The sequence below is a fragment of the Anser anser genome, assembly GCF_964211835.1.
Source record: "Anser anser genome assembly, chromosome: 10".
NCBI classification, from domain to species: Eukaryota; Metazoa; Chordata; class Aves; order Anseriformes; family Anatidae; genus Anser; species Anser anser.
The window spans coordinates 1,626,489-1,647,503 of NC_139730.1; the positions used below are offsets into that span (position 1 = coordinate 1,626,489).

Consider the following 21,015-nt stretch of genomic DNA (forward strand, 5'->3'; position numbering starts at 1 on the left):
AGTTTCGTGGCAGCTGGGCCCCCTGCATTATGCATGGCAGCGCTGGCCGGGCCGCGCTGCGGGCAATCGCCAAAATGAGCGCCGAGGGGGCGAGGGCGATGCCGGGCTGCAGGCGGTCAGCGCGGCGGTGTTCAGTCAACGGGGATCAGCTTCTGACAGGCACGCGCGCCCCCGAGCTACAGCCCGACGAGCAGGGTTCACGCTAAGTGTAAGTGGAGCCTGTCTCCATTACCTCAATGATCTCCACTTTGCAGGCCTTTTTTTTTTTTTCTTTTTTAACCAACAAAAGCCACAGCTGCCCAAGCGCCGCTCGTTTTCCCCGGCGTACAAGAAGGTGCCTGTGATGAAGCACTGCCACTGTCCCTCGTGGGCAGCGTCCCTGAGCAGAGAGCCCGGCTCTGTGTTCTGCAGCCTCATCGACTTCAGCAGGAAAGCCCTCGCTCCAAGCTCGTTGCAGTCAGGACCACAGTTTGTCAGCGTGGCATGGTTTCAAGTTGTTATTCCACAGTTACCCTCTCAACTACGTGGACTTAGACAGCCAAAGAAACAAAAATGTGAATGTTTCAGTGGAATTACCGCAGTGCAGCCAGCAAGGGGCTGATCCTGAGCGTGCGTGAGCCTAACTCGCTGCCCTCGGCTGTGCTTAGCCCTCAAATGTCAGTCACTGAAATACTCCCAGCCTCCTGCTCCGACTGCCAGCACAGCGAGCACTCCGCCGTCCCAACCCGGTCGCATTTATTCGGGCCAGGCACACAGCAGGGAGCACAGCCCCAGCATCTCCAACCCGTCAGGGTTTGTTGTCTGTCTGCCTCACGGCCGTGGTGCGGGCAGGCAGCTCACCTCACGTCTAGGGATTCGCTCGTGGCGGTCGGCCAAAGCTGGGGCAGAGCCACGCTCTGCTCCCTGACCCTCCGATTAAACCTCGCGCTCACAATGACACACCGATTGCAGGAGGCAGTCTGCATTTTCCACTCCGTCAGCCTCTTCCCGCTTTCCAATCTAATTTTTTTGGTCAGGTGAGGACTCGCAGCAAGGCACGTGGAGGTACTTCAGGGCCAGCGGGTTTTGTTTCTTTATCTGAGGAGCCCTTAAAGAGTTAAACGTTGTCCTTCTCCCCTTCCTCTACTTTAAAAATAGCAAAGATTATCTGAGTGTGCTTTGGACAGGGAAGGCAAGTAAACTGCCCGGATTTTCCCTATGGAATACAGGGACAGAAGGCCGAGGGGAAGGCCGTGGGCACGGCGGATTCCCCGTGCACTGCCCCTCCAGTAAGCTGGGATCACAGCTCCTCTTCGACACCGCTGCAGCTCCTTTCTGGGCCCATCCTGCTCCCGGTGGTGGGGGTCTCTTCGGTCCACCGGGTGTAGGCGAAAGCCGGAGCAAACGCCATGGAAATGCTGCGACTTCTTGTGCTCGGCTCCAGGAAATAACAGCACTTGGGGCTTTTCCTCCTCACGGCCCTTCCCCAGCACAAGGCTGCCCAGCAGGAGGAGGCAGCAGGGCGGCACCGGGCCCACAGAGCGCTCCCCAGCCAGGCTGCTCCCCGGTTTGGGGCTGAACCACGGGATTTCGGCCCCGGCGCTGATCCTCTGGGGCAGCCCCGCGTGCAGACGCAGCGGCTGGCTGCTTCCCAGGACAAGTGCAACTGCGCCTGCTTGGTGCTTACGGTAACAGCAATAACAAAAACAATAAAAATACAGGAATAGAATAATAATAAAATTACAGGAACGGAACTAAAAATAATAAAACTACAGGAACGGAACTAAAAGCAATAAAAACACAAATAACGAGAAATAAAATAACGAAAACAAAGTAATGAAAAAATAAAACGTTACACACACACACACACACCCAAATTAATTGCAGGACCCCAAATTAATTACAGGAGCAGTAACGAAGCCCCTAAGGGCCTCGCAGGGCCCCGCCGGGTGCCGCCCCCCCCCCCCCCGGCCGCGCAGCCGCCGCCCGCCCCCGGCGCCGAGGCGGGGCCCGGGCGGAGCCGCTCCGAGCCGAGCCGAGCCGGGCCGAGCCGAGCCGAGCCGGGCCGAGCCGGGCCGGGCCGGGCCGAGCCGGGCCGGGCCGGGCCGAGCCGGGCTCCCCGGGCTCATGCAGGGCTCGGCGCGGCGGAGGCCGTTCCCGGCGGCGGCCCCGGGCTCCCCGCAGCCCCCAGGGCCGCTCTACCCGGGCAGGTGAGCGGCGGGGACGGGGACGGGACCGGGACGGTTTTAGGGATGGGGAAGGGGGGGTGGGGATGCGGGACCTCCCCCCCCCGCAATGCCCAGGGAGCAGCCGCCCCCCAGAGCCCCGTCCCGGCTGCCCCAGCCCCTCCGGGACCCCCCAGCATCATCCGGAGCCTCCCCCCCGCAGCGTGCCCTGGCTCCGTTCGGGTACCCCAGCCCCATCCAGCTGCCTCTGGGTTAGCCTGAACCCCCCCCCAGGACCCCCCGCTGTCGTACTGAGCCCCCCCCCGCATCACCCTGACCCCACACCCGGGTTAGGGTACCCCAGCTTCATGCACCCTCCCCCCTGCACCCCAACCCGGGTTAGGGTACCCCATCTCCCCCCCTGCACCCGGCCGTCCTGACTCCCCTGGGATCATTATAGGTCCCCCTCGGATACCCCAGCCCCATCCAGCCCCCCCTGTCCCAGCTCACCCTGTGCTCCCTGGGCTCTTGTCCCGGGTCCTGCAGCGGTCCAGGGTACCCCACGTGTTTGGGGTCCCCAGCCTCGTGCAGGCTCAGCCACAGCTTGCCGAGGGACCCCCGACTTCTCAGGGCTTTGACAGCTTCTCCCCAGGAACCCCAGCTCTCAGGGGCTGTCCTGGCTCTCCCAGGACACCCAGGCTTGTGCGGGGCACCACCACCCTGCCCAGCCCTTGGTGAGGACCCTGGGCTCCCATAGCTCAGCTCGGGGCCGGTCTCAGCGCCAGGGAAGAGCCGAGGAGAAGCGGCTGCTTTCCTGCAGGGAGCTGGAGGGCTGCTCGATGGAAAGACTTCATTTGGGGTGGACCGGGCCCTGCTCTGCAGAGGTAGAGGACAGAACGATCTTCAGAGAGGAGGATGAAGGTGACAGCGCATCCAGAGCATCCCCGGGCTCGAGCACCACCGGGCGCGGATACTTTTTTAGCGTTCGGCAGAAGCGCCCTGGGAGTTTAATGTTGCTTTGTCATGCAAAAGTTAAAAATAGGTGCACTTAATTCAGCACTTAAGCTTTTCATCCTGCCTTTATGCTCCCTTCTCAGCCGGGGAGAGCCTTCGTACAGGGATGGGCCAGTTTTTACTCATGATGCTTTGTCTCCTCCTCTCTTTGGAGCCTCAACTTTGTAAATGTGCCGCAGATCTCCAAACATCTGCCAGGACAGCACAGGTTTTGGGCGGGGACACAGACCTGGAGCCTGCTCCCTGCCTCCTCAGGGACCTGTTGCCTGACCCCAGGTATTTGGGCTGTTTCCCCGTCCCTTATCTGCTGCACGTCCGCAGCAGGCGGTGGCATTGCTGCTGCACAGAGCCAGCAGGGCTCTGATCCACCCGAACAGCTCACCCAGAACACTTAACTCGAGAAAAATGTTGAGGAGGGGGAGAAATAATCTTAGTGGTGCAAAACTGGAGCGATTCCCAGCCAGAAAGCGGCGGTGCTGGGCTGACACCGCGACTTCTGTCCCCTCCAGGCATGGAGCTGTCAAGAGCGAGGACAACTTCAAGAGCTCCCAGTTTCACCTCGATCTCTGGTTCTACTTCACGCTGCAGAACTGGGTGCTGGACTTCGGCCGTCCCATTGCTATGGTGAGCGTGGCGAGGGCAGGCCCGCTGCTTTGCTGGCCTCGCACTCATTTGGGGTGGCGGATTGGGGTGGCCCAGAACTTCCCCTGCGGAGCAGTGAGCTGATTTCTGCACCCAAGGGACACCCTCGAGGAGCTGTCCTTGAAACGAGGACCACCACAAGGTCTTCATGTAGCTGTAAGCAAGTGTAGGGTTCCAGTCACAGGGAAGGTATCTGGGTAACGCGGTTCTGCACCGCCTGTCCCACAAATTTACATTTTTGTAGTATAAATGTTACCTGGAGAGGTTTCTGCTGCTCTTCCCTGTATGTGGACACCCTGAGCCTGGGCTCCTGCTGTCCGGTTAGCATGGGGCAGGACAAAAGTGGTCTCTGCCCTCAGAAATGTGATGTTTTGTTTTTTCCTGCTGACACCTGAACGTGACGGCACGTTAGCAGAGATCCGCTGCTGTCGGATTCCCTGGTGCTTTCTCACTCGCTGGGCCACACAACATCACGGCCTCGGCTTTTGGCAGCACTGCAGGAGCGAGGGGCTGAGGTTTAAGTCCAGAGCAAAGCTCTTCTCCTTCCTTGTCCTGTAGCTGGTTACGGGGCTGCAGGTGCTTCGAAAGCAAAGCACGGTAGCTGCGAGCTGGGTCACGGGGATGTCCTGATGTGCCTTTTTCCCCTCTCCTCAGATAATCCTGCCTTTGGAGTGGTTTCCTCTAAACAAACCGAGTGCTGGAGATTATTTTCACATGGCTTACAACGTTATCACACCATTTCTTCTGCTAAAGGTAAACCTCAAGGCTTATGTGTTAATTTTTTTAAATATCACTAGTTGTAAAAGCAGGGCAAGTAACTGTTTTGTAAGGGCTAGGAGTTCTTTAGGAACTTACTGAACAAAGGAGAAGTTACTCACACACTCCTGCAAGTGAGCTGGTCCTGCTGTACCCTCGAGGTTTTCTACTCCAGGAAGAATTTATGATGCCAGCTGTTAAGGACTGAGGCAGTGCCCATTTTAATGCAGCTCATGGACCATCTCCCCACCTCTCTGCATGCTGGAAAAAAACATTTTTAAGGATTTTCCATCAGCCAGCCGTAGGCCACAGATGAGACAAATCACGTAGCCTCTTTCTTTTGTGCGGTGTGTTGACGGTGAAGCAGTAGGAGACCAGGCTGGCTGCTCTGCCTGTGTTTTGCGGACTGGAACAAACCTGGGCAGACTGAGCTCTGCACGTTACCCTTGCAGCTCAGCCTCCTGCCTTTGACAGCAGCACAGATTCGAGGAGAAGGCTGTGGAAATTCCAGCCCAGCAGAAAGCCTTTCGCTCGTTACTCGCGTTGCCTGAGTGTACAAAGCAAGGCGCTTTGCTCGGGAACTCCACGTTCAGGAGAATTCAGAGCCCTTCACCCTGGCTGACCCAACGTGTGTCTGTAAGATGACGTGCATCCACAACTTAAAGACCTTCTCAGACAGCTGGAGCTGTAGTAGATTTTCTAAATTGCCCAGTACTTAATTACACTTGCTCTCTGACATTAGAATCGTATCTTTAGCTTGACTTTATCTAGCTTCATCTGCCAGCCACCGGATCGTGCAGACCGTTTATGAGGTTAAAGACTCTTGTATCATTAGAAATCTTTTCATATTAAATACTTAGCAGCCAGAAGATAGGAGAAAGCAATTATAAATGTATTTTAACCTTCATTAGCTAGAAAGTAAATTATGTCCCAAGATGTAAATGCTTCTCTCTCTCTCCCGAGTCTGCCTGGGAGGTTTTAAACACCACTGTGGCCAGAAAGGAATATTCAGTACCTGGTCCTCTGGGGGAACCTAATGCTGTGAAACTTGGTCAGACCTGTCCTAGCCTGACAGAGCTGATTTCTGCAGGCTCAGTACTTGTCAGGTTAAAACCTGCTGCCTTTGGTGCATTTCTGTTACCTGCTGTCCCCCCTGAAGGACACCTCCAGCCTTCTCCCTCCGGCAGAGGAGAGCTTCCCTGAGCCTTTTGTTCTCCTCCCCTCTCTCTGAATCCTCTGACGTTCCTACAGCAGTTACGGAGAAAGGGAAAGCTAAGTCTCAAAATTAAATACAAATAAGGAGCTTTTCCGTGTTTATGCAGACGAAGGGCTGCAAAGCTGCTCTGGCAGCACGGGGAGGCAGAGGATGCCCCAGCAGATGCTCGGAGGGGCTGGGTCCCGAAGGCTGAAGCGGTGTATTTCGAGACCTTCCCCGCTTTGCAAGCTGAGCAGGGGGCTCCGTGTGGATTAAACCACCCTTGTTTCTCTTCCCCAACCGGGCTTGCAGGATCCTGCCGCAGGCTCGCTGGGCTCCACGTCAGCCTCACGTGCCTGCCTCCACCCAGACCCGAGCAGACCACAAGATGGGACAGGGAGAGCTCGTCATTAAATCTGGCGCTGGTGTTCCCAGGGGTGCCTCACCCACAGGCCTGGTTTGTCAGCGGGCAGATTTTTCTTACGTAGCAGATTAGTTTAAGCCTCCTCTTTAGAGCCAAACACACGGGGAGGGTTGAGTCAAATTCCATTAGGAAGAAAAAAAAAAAAACCACCACCAACTCACCAAGAGGCCTCTGAAAGTGATCCAGCAGAGAAGTACAAAGGAACAAGTGTCTGTGCCGAGCGCGCTGGGAGTGCTGCTGGAGGTTCTGCTCGCCACTGGAGGGCACAGGGAGGCTTTCAAAGAGGAAAGGAGCTACAGAAAGCAGCTGCCTTTTTGTTTCTAATTAATCACGGTTTGATCACATCTGGTGGCTGAGCTGCTTTGAGTGCTGCATTAGAAGTGCCGGAACACTGCTGCAGCCTAAGCCTTGGCTCAGGTGAGGGTGCTGCTTTGCAGAAAGCTTCAACAAGGCCAAAAATGTGGTTTGTTTGTTGCAAAAAGGAAGAGGAGTGTGTACTAGAAACTGAAAAACCACCCAGGCTAGTAGAAACACGTCTGAGATGTTTGTAGGGGAAGCAGCTGCGGTCAGGGAAGTGCATTCCTTTGGGGTCGGTCACACTGATCTGCCCGGGGTGGACAAATCCAGGCAGGGTGCTGGCAGCAGCTCACCTCTGCTATGACAGTGCAACCTTCGGCTCTCTGCAGGTCTCTGCAGGGCTTAAGGTGACGTTTTCAAGCCCTTGTAAAGCGGGAGAGGGCAGAGTTTGTCACAGCACCACCCACCTCTGCTCGCGCCTCCTGACTGTTCACCATCTCCGCGGTTTCAGCTCATCGAACGCTCCCCTAAGACCTTGCCGCGCTCCATGGTGTACGTCAGCATCATCATGTTCGTCATGGGAGCAAGCATCCACCTGGTTGGGGACTCCGTAAACCATCGCCTGATCTTCAGTGGCTACCAGCACCATCTGTCTGTAAGGGAGAACCCAATCATCAAGAACCTGAAGCCAGAGACACTGGTAAAGTAAAGAGGACGTTTTTATACAAGCACTTAAAACAAATATTAACTGCGTGTTCTCGTTTCGTGGTGCTCTGTTTCCCTTTGCCCTTTTAAATCTGTTTCATTGCATTGCAGATTGATTCCTTTGAGCTGCTGTACTACTACGATGAATATTTAGGTCACTCGATGTGGTAAGCAATTTCCAGCGTATCTGGTGGCCCCAGAACAAAGCGAGGAAAGGCAGGCCAGGGCTCTTTGTAGGTTAATACGTAAAAAATAAAGCACAGCTGATGAGAGCCGGCTAGGGATAATATTCTCACAGCTAGTGTAATTACAGTGGCTCTCTCCCTTGGAAAATTGCCCATTCCTGCTAGGTTTTTTTTTTTTTCTGTCCCTGTCATTCTCACTGATGTTTCGAGGATGTGCAGCTTGTTTGACAGCTGTAGGGAGCAGCAGGAGCGGCTCTGCTCTTCTCTTCCCTCAGCCACCTTTCCCAGGCCAGCTACAGTGCCAGGCTGAGGCTGCTGAAGACTCGTTGAGGGTTTTGCTCCTCTCGAGCTGGACTCTGAAACAGCCTGATTTTGCCCGGTCTCACTAGCCCTGTGCTTATTCTCTGCCTTCACCACGCATCCGTTCAGTGACCCTGCGGCCAGGGGGCAGGCGCCCTTGTGTCTGCAGTGGCAGAGGCTGCTTGGCCACACTGCTCCCATGGTAATTCAGGGACTGATTTCACCACCGCAGCAGCAATACTGCCCCAGGCTGGTCCTAGAAGCACCGTGGGCCTGGTCCTGTGTGACCGCGTGCTGCCTGTGTCCCTGTTGGAGCACACCTCACCCCCAGTGCAAGCACACCCAAGCAGCATGAAGTGTGGACACGTCCCCTGCCCTGGGTGTGCTGCTGTCGCAGATCTGCAGCCCCAGAGCTCTGTCCTTTACCTGCTGCCGGGTCATCCTTACATGTCCCAGGGAGGGGACAGGGAGCTCTCGCCCCTTTTCAGGTTGGTTTGCTGTTCCTCAGGCAGCGTGAAGCAAATCCCAAAATTAAAAACTAAACTTTTAGTTCGTTCAGATCCTGGTCCACATCCTGCTTGCCTGCCGTTCGGCTTTGAGCACATCACAGCTCACCCCACTGCCCTCGCGCGGCCTTCTGAGCCTGCGAGGGCAACAACCACAAGTGTTGGGCTGAGCACTGGAGCCCAGCGTTTGACCTAATCAGCCCCACAAGTCTCATTATCTTCAGCAGCCCCACAGCAGGCTGTTTTCAGCAATTTGACAGCAGTTTTCAGCAGCTGTGACACTGGTTGCACCTTCACAGCCACCACGGTACAGGAGGGGGGGGTAAACCAGGGCTTGGTGCATCGCGGTGCCGCTTTGCGGGGTCACACAACCCACGGGAGCTCTGTCTCTGCTCACAGGTACATCCCTTTCTTTCTGATACTGTTCATATATTTCACCGGCTGCTTCACTCCTGTTGAAGATGAGAGCAGGATGCCAGTGGCTGCCTTGCTTCTGATGGGGCCGAGCAGCCTTTATTACTGGTAAGTGACTTCTGTCCTCTCAGGGAGGTGCGGGATGGAGGGAAGAGCACAGGAGGCTCTGCAGCGTGCAGCAGGAGCTCCCCCTTCCCCAGAGCAGAAGTTGCTGCAGTTTCTCCTGTGCAAGTCTGGAAAATGAAATCTCGTTTAAATGGGCAGCCTCTTCAGCCTTTACCAGCTGGGACAGCTTCAGCACAGCGTGTCCTTTTCCCTGCTGGGGGGTGTTTCCTCAACCACGCTGTCATTCCCCCGTTGAGTTCTGGGCACCGGTTGTCCCAGCCCCACCTGCTCAGTGCTCCGTGGTTCTCCTGCTCCTCCACCTCTGTCTCAGGAAGCCTGGCACAGGGTGATGTTGCTGGAGCCCAGGCTTTCAGCCTCTGCTTGCTGTCTGCCCGCTCTTCAAAGCCAGTCACTGCCCAGGTAGACAGATCCTGGATGATTTTGGGGTGGTCACCTGGTGCCCACAGCGCATCCACCTGGTCTCAGGCCAGTTGTGGTAGCGGGGATGCTCTCACCAGTGGTGCAGAGATTTTACGTAGAGCCCAGGCTGCCTGCGTGATGCTCTTACGCTGCCTCCGTGGCTTGCCCTGCGGGTCCAAATAGCCTTTTGAGAGAGGTCTTATTTATTTCTCATTTTCAGTAGCCTCATCTTCCCAAACTGTTTCCCTGATGGTAGTCAAACAACTTTCCATTCATCTTCAGAGATGATGTTCTCTCTTGCCCGTGGCTTTGCCCCCCTGCTGAGACTGTTCTTATACAGTAAATTAATTTTTGATAGTCAAAATCATCAGGATGATTTGGTCAGTTCCCAGTTACCCCACTGCACTTCCTTTAAATACATCAGCGTGAGTCTCTGCAATTTGTGTGCTAGCGATTTAAGACCCGTCCAGTACAATTCCTCCTTCCTCCTGGCAGCCCAGCAGCTTCTCAGCCAGGTCTCTGCAAGGAGGCACCCATTTGCTAACTCCACCTGCCCCTTCATCCACGTGGGCTCTCCCAGGAGCTGGCACCCCAAACATCTGGTTTCTTCCACTCCCGATGAGTTTGCTGCCTCTCTCCCAATTCCTGCTTTAATGAAGGAAAAATATTTAGGGTACTTGCTGTTAGGAGCTGTCACTTGCTGTCACCTGGCTGCAGAGCCCCGCTCCCCACGAAGAGCACTAACGGGTGCTTTTGCTTTGCAGGTATCTCGTGACAGAGGGGCAGATCTTCATCCTCTACATTTTCACTTTCTTTGCCATGATGGCTTTGGTGATGCACCAGAAACGCAAAGGACTCGTCCTGGACAGCAATGGGCTTTTCCTCTTCTACTCGTTCATCATAACGCTGGTCCTCATTGCTGTCTGGGTGATTTGGCTGTGGAACGACAAAATCCTCAGGAAGAAGTACCCTGGCGTGATCTATATCCCCGAGCCGTGGGCTTTTTACACCCTGCACATGAACAACCTCCACGCAGGAAAGGAAAGTTTATAAGTTTTGATATTTCTGAGTGATTCAAAGAAAAAAAAAATAGTTTTTTCTAATGTAGAGGTATTTCAAATAAATTCCTTGACTGATGTAGGTGCAAGGCATGTCCTGTGTTACCCAGACCCAGCTAAGGAGGGGAGGTTTTGTACAAGCCCCCAGGCACAAAGGGCTGATCCTGCAGGTCCCCTACGCCCCCCCAGTAGCATCATTTTCTGTACCCGCTCACTACTCAGGTGATGGAGCTGAGCTCCTCCAACCCCGGCTGAATCCCTGTAACAGTTCATGTCCATGAAGGCTGTATCAAACCCCGGTGTGACAGAACCCAAGCGGTTAAAAACAATAAAGTTAATAGCAAAACAGACTGAATAAAAACGTTTGATAAAAGCTGAGTGACTTGCCATACTTGAAGCAGCTGTTCCCTGAGGGGATAATCGTCATCCCACGAGACGCAGGGACCCGTACCTCAGGGTGTAGGAGGCTGGGGCTGTGCTGGGAAGGATGCGGCCCCTGGAGCAGCAATGTTCGGGGTCCTGGAGCCCAGCCCTGGGCTGGCATTGCCGGTGGATCCGGCGAGGCAGAGCAGCGCCCAGCTGAGCTGCTGGCTCCGTTTTTATTATTTTGGGACAAAACATTGAGTTCTGCTCAGCATTTTTGTACATAATCCTTGCCTTTTAATGCCCTGAATGTCAACCAAGTGCCAGAAGCCTGGCACCAGAAGGGGCTGTAAGACACAGCGCAGCTACCCGGGCTAGGCCCCAGAAGCTGGAGGTTGCTGCCTCCTCCCCAAAAAAAGGTTTAAAACCCAACCACCTCCTGCAGCCCCCCGCTCTGTTTCAGCATCCAGGCACGGATCCTCCTCGCCCAGCTCCGTCTAACAGCTCAGGGCCCCGCGGCCTGCAGGGATCAGGCCCGGTAGCCATGGCAGCGGGGTATTTATTACAGCCCTGCCTCGCCACCCAGGGCTGGCGGACTTTAGCCCTTCTCCACACCGAACGCAGCAGCCGCCCGTCCCCACAGCCTGAAACACACGGAAGGCCCCAAAGCAATGGTGAGCGAGGGTTTGGGCTGATACAAAGCGCACCCCCCGTGCCCCCCCCTTCCAGATTTTAAAGTTGTGTTGCTGTTCTCTCCTTCTCCCCCCCCCCGCCCCCCCCCTTTCTCGCTGCAGGCAAAATTTCTGTCGCAGGATCAAATTAACGGTAAGTACTTTTTTTTTTTTCCCCACCTACAATCATTTCACCTCCGATCAGAGCAAAGGGGGGCAAGGGGACAAACCCCCCTCACTGCCAGCCCGGGGCAGCGGGGGCTCGGGGCGAGAAATCGGGGCTGGCTTTTGGGGAAGGGGCCCCTGCCTTTAGCAGGAAGAGTTTGCTACAAGAAACACGGAAGAGAGCTGGAGTAAGAGTATTATTGCAAAGCCGTTAAGCTGCAGTGCTCTGTGGCTCAGCAGCGCGGGAGGGGGCAGCCGGGGCCACAGCCCCCCACGGGCACCCAGCACCCACACAGGCACCCAGCACCCACGGGCACCCACAGCACGAAGGGCAAGGAGGATGGAAGAGGCTGGTTTGGGGTCTCCCAGCTGCTCTGCAACCCCCGCTGTGCTTTGCGTTATCCCTTCCTTCATCTGCCATTTTAAGATCCAGCTGTCCACCTGCGGGGCGATGCCGGCAGGGACCGAACCATGCCTCCAGCACCCCCTCCTGCCCCCAGGAACGGGGAGAAAAGCGCTTTCTGATGGTCCTTAACTCGGTTGCAGACCAGGCTCCACTTTCAGACTTCCCTCATTAGACCGAAGGACCCTAATCAGCTCAGTTAGTTGTAAGCCTGGACTTTTAATTACCCTTGGCACTTTATTCCGGGTCCTTCCCCCCCCCCCTCCTCTCCAATCCCCCCCATCCAGTACCTCTGTGAAAGAAGACACCGGAGGCAGACACAATATCCCCGCTGGAACCCGACCAACGCCGCCCCGCAGGCGGCAGGACCACGGCTGCAGCTCGAGGTAACCTTACATGACATAACGGAGAGTTTTGGTTTTTAATTAGAGTTCAAGGAATGCTTCTCCCTGTACGACAAGAAACAAAAAGGCAAGATCAAAGCCAGCGACCTGATGGCCGTGATGCGGTGCCTGGGAGCCAGCCCGACGCCAGGGGAGGTGCAGAGGCACCTTCACCTGCACAAGATCGGTGAGTCCGGGGCAGCCGAGGGAACCGAGCTGGGCTACGGCCAGAAAAAATTGATGAGCACATCGAAGTTAAGCTATCTAGTCCTGGCAGGAGTTTTTGCTTTGTTGTTTTTTGGTTTTTTTTTTTGGTGTTAAAATTCAGTGTTTCAGTACTCAGGAGACAATATGCAAGGAAGAGGAGGCTGGCTGCAGGCCGGGCACTTTCCTGCTCCGGGGTGAAGCAGCCCAGGCCCTGCAGCACAGCCAGGAGCAGTCACCAAAGCCCAGCCCCAAGGCACTGCTGGCAAACGGAGCCAACGCAGCCACAGATCGAAGCAGTGCCATTAAAAAAGCTTCCGGAGCAGGGAAGGCATCCTGCGGCTGCTTCGGGAAACTGGGGAGGACACAGGAGGGGGTTAGGGCTGGATGGGGACTACAGCACCGAGCCCCTCATAAAGAATGTGCTCTTGTTCTTCCAGAGCGAAATGCAGAACTGGACTTCTCCACTTTCCTGAATATAATGTACAGGCAAACGAAGCAGGAGGAGCCCGAGAAGGAAATCATCACGGCCTTGTCCATGATAGACAGGCAGAAGAGAGGGGTCATCGCCGTCTCAGAGCTGAGGGCCAAGCTGACAAACTTGGGAGAAAAACTCTCCGAGGAAGAAGGTATTTCACCACACAGAGACGTAGTCTGTGGTAGCGTGTGCTCCTGAGCTTCTGGTCCCTTCCTCCCTGCTCTCCCGCTGCAGCCGAGGCAGGGCCAGAAGCTTCCAGCTGGGAGCACAGGAGCAGCGCCTGCCAGCGAGGTGGGTGCTGAGCACCCTCGGCAGGGCAGGGCTCAGGGAATTGCCCGATTCCCCCGAGAGCACCGCCATGGCAAGTGCAAATCGTAAGAGAGAAGGACATTTTAATTAAGATTCTTAAAAAAAAGTAAAAATAGTCCTGCCTGTCTGAAAGCTGCTCCCCTCTGCCGAAGGTGGGGCACCAGAAACCCCTATCAGCGGTTTGAGGCAGGCAAGGGGGGAGTTTTACCAAGGTTCTGGGGTTTGTGTAGGCCCTGTCTGGCTCCTTGAGGGCCTTCCTTATGGTGAAGGAGAGTTGGATTTCATCAGGACAAGGTTTGCCCGTCCTGGTGCACTCATCAGCTGAGCCAGCGTTACGGGTGATGTGCCAGCAAGGCACGTCGTTGAGCATTTTCCTCAATTGTTTAACTGGAATAATAGTTTATGCAGCTATTTACATCTGAAAACACTTTCGGAGCTATTATGAGAGCTGAACAAACAGTGAAGACACGGAGACATTAACCCTAATTAAAGGCATCCCAGCAAGAACCACTATTACACAGAGAAGCTTCGGGAGGCGCGGGGGGATTTCCCATTACTTTGGGAGTAAATGTGCAGAAATGTGCAGCCCATCCGCCAGCTCCTAACAAAGCACCATGGATCCTACGTAGCAAGCGATGCTTCTTCTCAACAAGAAATTCCCCCTTTGGCTTGACACGCTGAACTCCAGCTTGCTAAGCTGCTATAAATATTTGATGCCAGAGCAGACTCAATTTCATTAGCATCTGCGGCTGTTCAGTAACTACTGGCACATACCTTCATTTACAGCGCTTCCAGAAAAGCTTGCGCTTCGTTTTCATTTAATGTACTCTTACCAAATGAGAACTGACACGTTTTTCTTCTGTGTTATTTTTAAGTGTTCTGGGAATAATTATTTTTGAATTTATGCCATTAGAAGCATTCTATTACCATCAGGATATTCTCTTTGAGAGGATTAGATCTCCTGGAAGCAAGGGATCGTTCCTTACCTTCCGTGTCTGCAGCTCCCCGTAGCTCCTTGCTGGCCCAGTGCTAAATGAGTTCGTCCCTCATTCATACACTGATACCTGGCTGCAAACAGCGGGGCAGAGCAGCATCTCAGCCCACACCGCTCCGGACAGCAGGCACAAAACTCCGGAGAGCAGGCACAAAAAATGCAGTGCTGCTCGCAGACCTCCCACAGCTGCTTACAGTAAGACATGTGGCTCCAGCCTGCCCGGGCAGGAGACAGAGCGAGGACTGAATTACCACGTAGCCACTTCAGACCCATCTGTTCTGACAGTCCATCAACAGGCTCTAGACACCCAGGAGGTGTCCTGCTGATGGAATATCAAGCAATGAACGCAGGTGCCCAAGCCACCTGCTTCTCCTCCCGCAGACCGCCTGCCCCACGCTCTTAGTGTCCCATCACGGCACCGCTCTACACTGCTGGCACAAAGACCAGCAACACACTTGAGCAAGGAGACATGGCTCAACATCAGCATCATGGGACCAAAACCCTCTCCTGGGCTGCATTAAATACCTTATCAAAGGAAGCTGCTGCCCAAAACCTTATCAAATAAAAGCTGCCGGGGTTCTCTTACATCTCTTTTAGTGCTATATGTTACAGGTAAAGCAAAGCGAGGGAACTCACCTCCTCTCCCATCACCCAAAGGAAGGAATACAGCATCTAACCCCCAGCAGCAGCTTCATCCAGCAACATTTACTATTTTTCTATGCATAATTTCTCATGTGCTTCTTATTTTACTGACGTTTACTATTTTACGGGAAAATACCTCTTAGTGGTTTAGTTGTTGCAGAAAGGAACATTTTAAGTCCAATAACTGACATCACCGCCAAGGCATTCCCAACGCCAGCCCGAGGAGCATCGCTGCTGCCAGGCGGTGACCGCAGTTACCGCTTCTCCAGGAACAGGTTTCAGCTGGAGCCACAGCCAAGAAGGGATGCTTTGCTTTCAGACACAAAGCTGATATTAGAAGTGGCACACAGTCTACTTAAAGTCGGGCATATAATCTGCATAAGCACTTAGTTCAGCTAAATTGAATAGGAACAATTTTGTTATTCAAACCCAACGACCCAACCTACCAAGAGTGGTTATAAACTGATTTGGATTAAATCTGTGAATCTTTTCCATGGGGAAGTCTCAGGAACTTATCTTCAGCTGGCGTGACCCAGCAAGAACTTCATTACCGGCACCACACTTCACAGGAACTCAGAGATGAAAACGTCTGCTCCAAAGTTTTATTAAGAAGTTGCACACTGACACCAAAATCAAAGTGCAATTCTAGTTTAAAACTGGCTGGCGCCTCCAAGTGATCCTGGAAACCACCACTTTGAAAACCCAAATCACTCGTATCCCAACAACTCTCCTATATACCAAATCTGATCTTTGTATTTTCTTTTGTGCTTTCTTTCAGTTGATGATCTGCTAAAAGAGGCTAAAATTGGACCAAATGGAACAATAAAATACGAAGAATTTGCCCACACCATTTGTATTCCTACAGTCGACTACTGAAATTCAGAAGGGATTGGATAAGGGCAGGACCTGAAACTATTTTTTTAATTTTTTCCTCCTTACTGTTTGGACTCGGGAATCATTTGCCTTTAAGAACCCCTGTTCTGCCTTGATGATTGCACTTACACAGGTTCCCACCCCATTTCCAGAGAAACGCTGCTGCAAAGTGTGAGCTGATATTTAAATAAACTGGATGTAACATTCCCTTGTGTCAAATGTGTCACGCTGAAAAAACAACTCTAATTTCAAAAAGCGCACTTAGCTCCACGGCTCGCGGCGTGCCGTATGGTTTAGGGTTCACGTCCTCCTGCGGCTGCACTCCGAGGAGTCAGCAACACCCGTGGCTGTTTGCTGTCCCCACACACCCCGGTACCGCTTTGTGTAGGAACAGATTCCTCAGGAGGCGCAGTTATGTCGCACGGGGTCGTTTAGTACAAACGCTGCAAGCAGCTCAACACTGATTACGCTCCAGAGAAGCAGGACACAGAGAAACAGAGACAGGACTCCCTAGAAAAGGAGCAGGTTCCAGCTAACAGCAGGGACACTGTTTCCCTGTAACTGTCCCCGCTATGCCCTGTTCATCTCGAAGACGCTTGCCCAAAACCTCACCTACCTTGGTGCAGGGCCTCTGGGCACCCCGAGGCCGCCCGCAGGCTGCAGCCTCCCGCCCGCCGGAGCTGCTCCAGAGCTTCGGTGCTTCGTACCAGGGCAAGGGAGCAAGACCCTCACTCGCTTTGCGTGAGTGCAATTATTTCATGAAACAAGGAGTTCATTCAGAAGCGTGTTTCCAATATGCATCAATAGCCAAATTAGAAAAGATCCAACACCGCGCTTAATTTCTCCCCTACTGACCAGAACAGCTGATTAACAAATCTGTTCAGCTGCAGACAAAATAAATGCTCGGATGTCGCGGGGACTGATCAGCTCAGCATCACTTGGGATCACCCCAGAACACACCTGTATCATAGCAGGCTGGTACTGCCCTCTCTGGCTGGGTGAACGCTACCCAAATAAAAGCAGAAAAGCTAACAAAAGGGAACCGCACTTCACACGTACTCACAAAACAAAGCAGCATTGTCAGAGCTTGGAGAGTCAAGCCTGAACCACTCCATGCCACAAAACATTTCCAAGCAAAGCATTCCTGCTCAAGAGGGTCCTCTGCAACTCTGAGTTCACAGAAAGCACCCTGCAAACCCCCCCCCCTTTTTTTTTTTTAGTAAACACAACATAGCTGAATGCTTTTTATTACATCTAAAGATTTCTACATAAACAGGTAACATTCAATAGGTAAACCATTTTTTCCAATGCATATAATAAATATTTTCACTTGGTACTTTTATACAAACTGACATTGGTCTACTATACATTTTTAAAAGCCATTTACTGGTTTGGCATGCCGTATGGAAACTAAGAGAAAGTTTTAAGGCAATGAATGACAGATTTAAATTCATGGAATTAATGGTAATTTTAATATTCTGCTTATATACATTTTTCCCTTTGTTAATTAAAACAATTAACAGCAGCACTTTTGGGGACCACCAGCAATTTTCCCTTGTTAGAAATCTAAGCTCTGTTTAAAAAAAAAAAAAAAGAAAAAACAGTTACACTGACGAAAAAAATCCTTTCTGAAAATATTTAAAGTGTGCTTAAAACCCTGAAATGTTGAACTGCAGCAAAGAATTAACTTCCGACTCGTTCTCCCCTCCCAGTCCTTAGCTCCAGGACAGTCCAAGGCAAACCTATCAGCCAGCCCGTCCTTGGAAGGCTTACTGAATCCTTGCCACGGAGAGGGATGGGCAAGCCTGGAATCGCTATCTCGCCTGTAACTGTGGAAGGACCACGGTGCTTTTAACACACGCTCTAGGTTATAGTTCGGTACGTTCCGTATGTTCTTCTTTCAAAAGATGCACCAGTAACGCCCACGAGAGTGATTCAAAGCTGCTTCCACCCTGCTCTTCGAAGAGCAGCATTTCCCCACGCCATGCGTATATGTACCTACACACATCACGCAGACGTGCACACCCCAAACCCCTCCAGGGAAGAATTGAGGACACGAAGCCACCGGTCCAAGGATTACAGAAGCTTTGGAAGCGACAGCGAAGCGAGCAGTACCGCAAGCCAGGCACGTGCTGGGTCACCTTACTGCACCTTCAGTTACTGCAAACTAACGGGGATTAACTTCTGGAGATACATTTGCAGGGAACTTCGAGAACTCAGACTGAGACTTCTACCAAGTAATGTTAACTGTGGTCAGAGGCACAGAGAATTATCAACTATAAAGAACACCCTAGCGTGAAATAGGAAAACTCACAAAGCATATGGGATTAATACCACAAAGGAGGCCTTGAGAACACTTCTCCCCCTTCTTTGTAGAGCAATGAGGTTAGGAAATGAGTTAGCAGAGAACTGAGCGGCCTTCCTTCCCTTCGGGGGAACTTGTGAGGAAGCGGAAGACATCATCAGTTGACCTCACTTTCCAAAAACTAACACACGCATAAAGGTGCCAGATTCTGTGTTGCCATACACTTGCCACCATTAATTTTATATGTGAATTAACAAGATTTTAATACCATCGTCAGAACTGACGCAAGCTGATTTTCAGCTCACCTCGAACAATACAGTCAATGGAAACGTTGTGCAATCATCGGCAAAAGCTCTCCAGAATTTCTCTTAGGTGCTCCAGCAGCTGGGGACACGCACGCTCCCAGCTACACGGATGGCAGTCGGGAAGGACCAGAGTTACCCCAGATTTACAAGAGGTATCACAGCAAAGCATATGCTCTGAAGTTACCGGGTTAGTATTCATGACTAAAATGTATGAGACATATTCCTAATGTAGGTTTAATCACTTCAAAATCAGACTGAGTTTAAAAAATAAGTATTTCCCATTTTCTATCCTTTTATTTATTTTTTAACTGACATTTAATAAATTATAAAACTGGTGTATGGTGAAATATATATATATATATATCAGCCAGATATGTATGAAATACACATGCATGGGAAAAACTATTTAACTCACTTTTAACTCACACACACAGATCTATAAATACATATATACACACACATATACATATAAACACAAACATTTGTTTTCAAAATTCAAGTCAACTATTTAGTGGCAGAGGGATGCTGTAAAAACACTAAAAACAATTTTGATGCCACATAATCATGTGAACCTTTCAAATAACCATACAACTGATCATACAGCAATACCTAATGCTACTTGGATTAAAGTTTTTTTTCTTTTTTTTTTCTTTTTTTTTCTTTTTTTTTTCTTTTTTAAGTAATGCAAGATTTTGAGACAACTTCATAGGCAAAAGGTGGCCCTTGTCAATGCTCAAAGCAACTAGCTGCAATCAACAGCTTTGGACATTAAAAATTCAGACAATCTGCTATTTTTAGTATTCCTTACTCTCTTTCCTGATAAACTTGTTACCTGCACTTTCAACCAGTTAAAAAAATATTTTTCACACCAGAGGAAATATTTACTCTCTCTGACGTGGACTTTGGGACGCAAGAGAATCACCTCCTTCCCTCCCCCCACTCTTACTTTAAAGAATCTCCTGAAAAACTGCATTCCAGCTATTTACACATTTCTCTCTGTAACAAGAATGGATCAGCCCAAATGATCCACCAGTTCTTAAAAAAAGATTTTCCTATGTCATGCACAACCTAAAAAAAAAACAGAAAAGAAACCAGGAAGTAAGTGTGGCTCAAAAGTTCAACATAAACATACTGAAAAACTGGGAATTCAGTAATTGCAAGTCCAAAAAGAGAAAACTGAATATGAAACCCACTACCCTAAGAGACTTCAATAGGTAGAGATTCAGTTAAGTGCAGGGTAGGGCATTTGGGATTGGTTTTTGGTTTAACAGACTCGCATTGAACATTTAATATCAACGTAATTTTGATGAATGTGAAATCAAGAGACAGTGTACCAGAACCATTACCAGCTGCACAAACCATGCAATAGTGCATTGGTATTTGTATTTTCTTCCTTTTGTTGAAAAGTTCACTTCTAAGCAGAAATTTGATCTACGGCAGCTAAAAGTAGGTTTTCCCAGACAGAACGAGATAGGCCTCGGTTCAGTAGGCCACTTATACACGCATGGCTAACTTTAAAGCACAAGCAGTTCCACGAAGTTAAAACTGACACATGCTTAATATTTCGATTAGAATTTTAAGTTATTTTAAAAGGATTTCATAGTAAGTTATTAGAAACAAAAACCTACAGTCAAATATGTCAATGCTTTTATTCGGGGCTAGATTCTATAAAAAATTCTGTCTTGTCCCACGTAAGCACAGCCAAATAATTTCTCAGCCTAGAATTTTATTGAGTCTGGCCCTCAAGAATAATTGGTGCACTAATGAGCTTGCAACATGCTTGATTAAAGCACGGAGTTCCAAAAAAATGTCATCTGAACAGAGGGTCACATAGAAGCAGAAGTGACAAAACACAGTCCTGAAAGGCTATGTCCTGCAAACAGAGGGAATGGTATGGAACAGTCTGGGTAGGGTTTATTCCACTTCAAGCATAATAAAATCTGCACTAAAAATGAGATGGGGGAATTAGATTCCACCACCATATATAAATGTCTCTAAGAGGCAAAAAAAAAAAATCCTCCTACAAGTTTGAACTTCAAAAGTTCAGTTCCTTTCCCATTTATGTTACTGTGAAGAAACATAATGCCATTTGTGTCCAAACTAAGGGGAAAAAAAAAGTAACTCACATGACAAATGCACAGGTGTAAAATCTTCAGCATCCATAAAATTGAACTGAAGTTCCTTGTTTTTGTTTTTTTGTTTTTGTTTTTGTTTTTTTTTTTGTTATTTTTACCAGTGAGGCCATTTTAGGTTTATATACAAAAGTAAAACTGAAAATATAGTTTTGTTCTCTGTACATGTAAATTTTTTTCCCTAAAAAAGGAAAAAAACTTGTCTATGTTTCTAACATAAAGTAAAATCAAGCACAAAGACTTCCTCTAACAAGTTCATTTGCTCCAAAAATCAGTCCAATGAAATAATGTCTGGTATGATACCAAAGATAGACGCCGTGTCCGTGCTGCTCCTACTTGCAACTGGATGACCATGACTCTCTCGCAGGCTGTTGGAGGAAACAAGACTGCTGTTACTGCCACTATTGCTACCATTTGTGGCTGGCAGAGAACTGCTTCCTCCTGCATTTAGCTGATCGAGAAACATCTGAGATGAAGTATATGGGAAAAAACGAGAGTGTAAGAGTTCTTGATCATCTGATGCGGAAACTGCCGCAGCTGCAGCAGCAAGAAGGGATGTGTTGTAATGCTGGGGGGGAAAAACAACATTTTCAAGTTACATTTCAGACACCACAGTTTTGATT

General features: G+C 50.7%; 3 protein-coding genes across 7 annotated transcripts in view; 2 read left to right on the forward strand and 1 right to left on the reverse strand.

The window, feature by feature from the left end:
* The first annotated feature begins 1,964 nt into the window (after positions 1 to 1,964).
* Positions 1,965 to 10,540, forward strand: CLN6 (CLN6 transmembrane ER protein). Of its 2 annotated transcripts, XM_083849709.1 has the most exons (8): positions 2,055 to 2,189; positions 3,242 to 3,434; positions 3,668 to 3,782; positions 4,455 to 4,553; positions 6,984 to 7,172; positions 7,289 to 7,344; positions 8,568 to 8,690; positions 9,872 to 10,540. In XM_083849709.1, exons 2-8 carry the CDS (start codon positions 3,265 to 3,267, stop codon positions 10,158 to 10,160), a joined length of 1,041 nt encoding a protein of 346 aa, XP_083705835.1. In that variant the 5' UTR covers positions 2,055 to 2,189; positions 3,242 to 3,264; the 3' UTR covers positions 10,161 to 10,540. The 2 variants fall into 2 exon arrangements, with proteins under 2 accessions (XP_083705836.1, XP_083705835.1); XM_083849710.1 differs by lacking the exon at positions 3,242 to 3,434 and having other exon boundaries at positions 1,965 to 2,189.
* A 140-nt stretch (positions 10,541 to 10,680) lies between these two features.
* Positions 10,681 to 15,856, forward strand: CALML4 (calmodulin like 4). The gene is made up of 5 exons (XM_083849711.1): positions 10,681 to 11,202; positions 11,323 to 11,353; positions 12,197 to 12,337; positions 12,795 to 12,983; positions 15,556 to 15,856. Exons 1-5 carry the CDS (start codon positions 11,200 to 11,202, stop codon positions 15,651 to 15,653), a joined length of 462 nt encoding a protein of 153 aa, XP_083705837.1. The 5' UTR covers positions 10,681 to 11,199; the 3' UTR covers positions 15,654 to 15,856.
* Positions 15,857 to 16,881: 1,025 nt separating this feature from the next.
* The window catches only part of PIAS1 (protein inhibitor of activated STAT 1), a 55,802-nt gene continuing 51,668 nt past the window's right edge, over positions 16,882 to 21,015 (reverse strand). For 3 of the 4 annotated variants that reach the window (XM_083849705.1, XM_083849707.1, XM_083849706.1), the window contains exon 14: positions 16,882 to 20,960. In XM_083849705.1, coding sequence (XP_083705831.1) covers positions 20,664 to 20,960 — 297 coding nt within the window. In that variant the 3' untranslated portion in view covers positions 16,882 to 20,663. The remainder of the gene's footprint in view (positions 20,961 to 21,015) is intronic. The other variant, XM_083849708.1, reaches the window with a different exon arrangement.

Bases quoted from the DNA above. Each gene is read 5' to 3' on its own strand.
- CLN6 (XM_083849709.1), top strand. From the start codon at position 3,265: ATGGGCCAGTTTTTACTCATGATGCTTTGTCTCCTCCTCTCTTTGGAG. The intron at 3,783-4,454 runs GTGAGCGTGGCG...CCCTCTCCTCAG, and splicing joins TCGGCCGTCCCATTGCTATG to ATAATCCTGCCTTTGGAGTG. The intron at 7,345-8,567 runs GTAAGCAATTTC...CTCTGCTCACAG, and splicing joins TATTTAGGTCACTCGATGTG to GTACATCCCTTTCTTTCTGA.
- CALML4 (XM_083849711.1), top strand. The intron at 12,338-12,794 runs GTGAGTCCGGGG...TTGTTCTTCCAG, and splicing joins CCTTCACCTGCACAAGATCG to AGCGAAATGCAGAACTGGAC. The intron at 12,984-15,555 runs GTATTTCACCAC...GCTTTCTTTCAG, and splicing joins AAAACTCTCCGAGGAAGAAG to TTGATGATCTGCTAAAAGAG.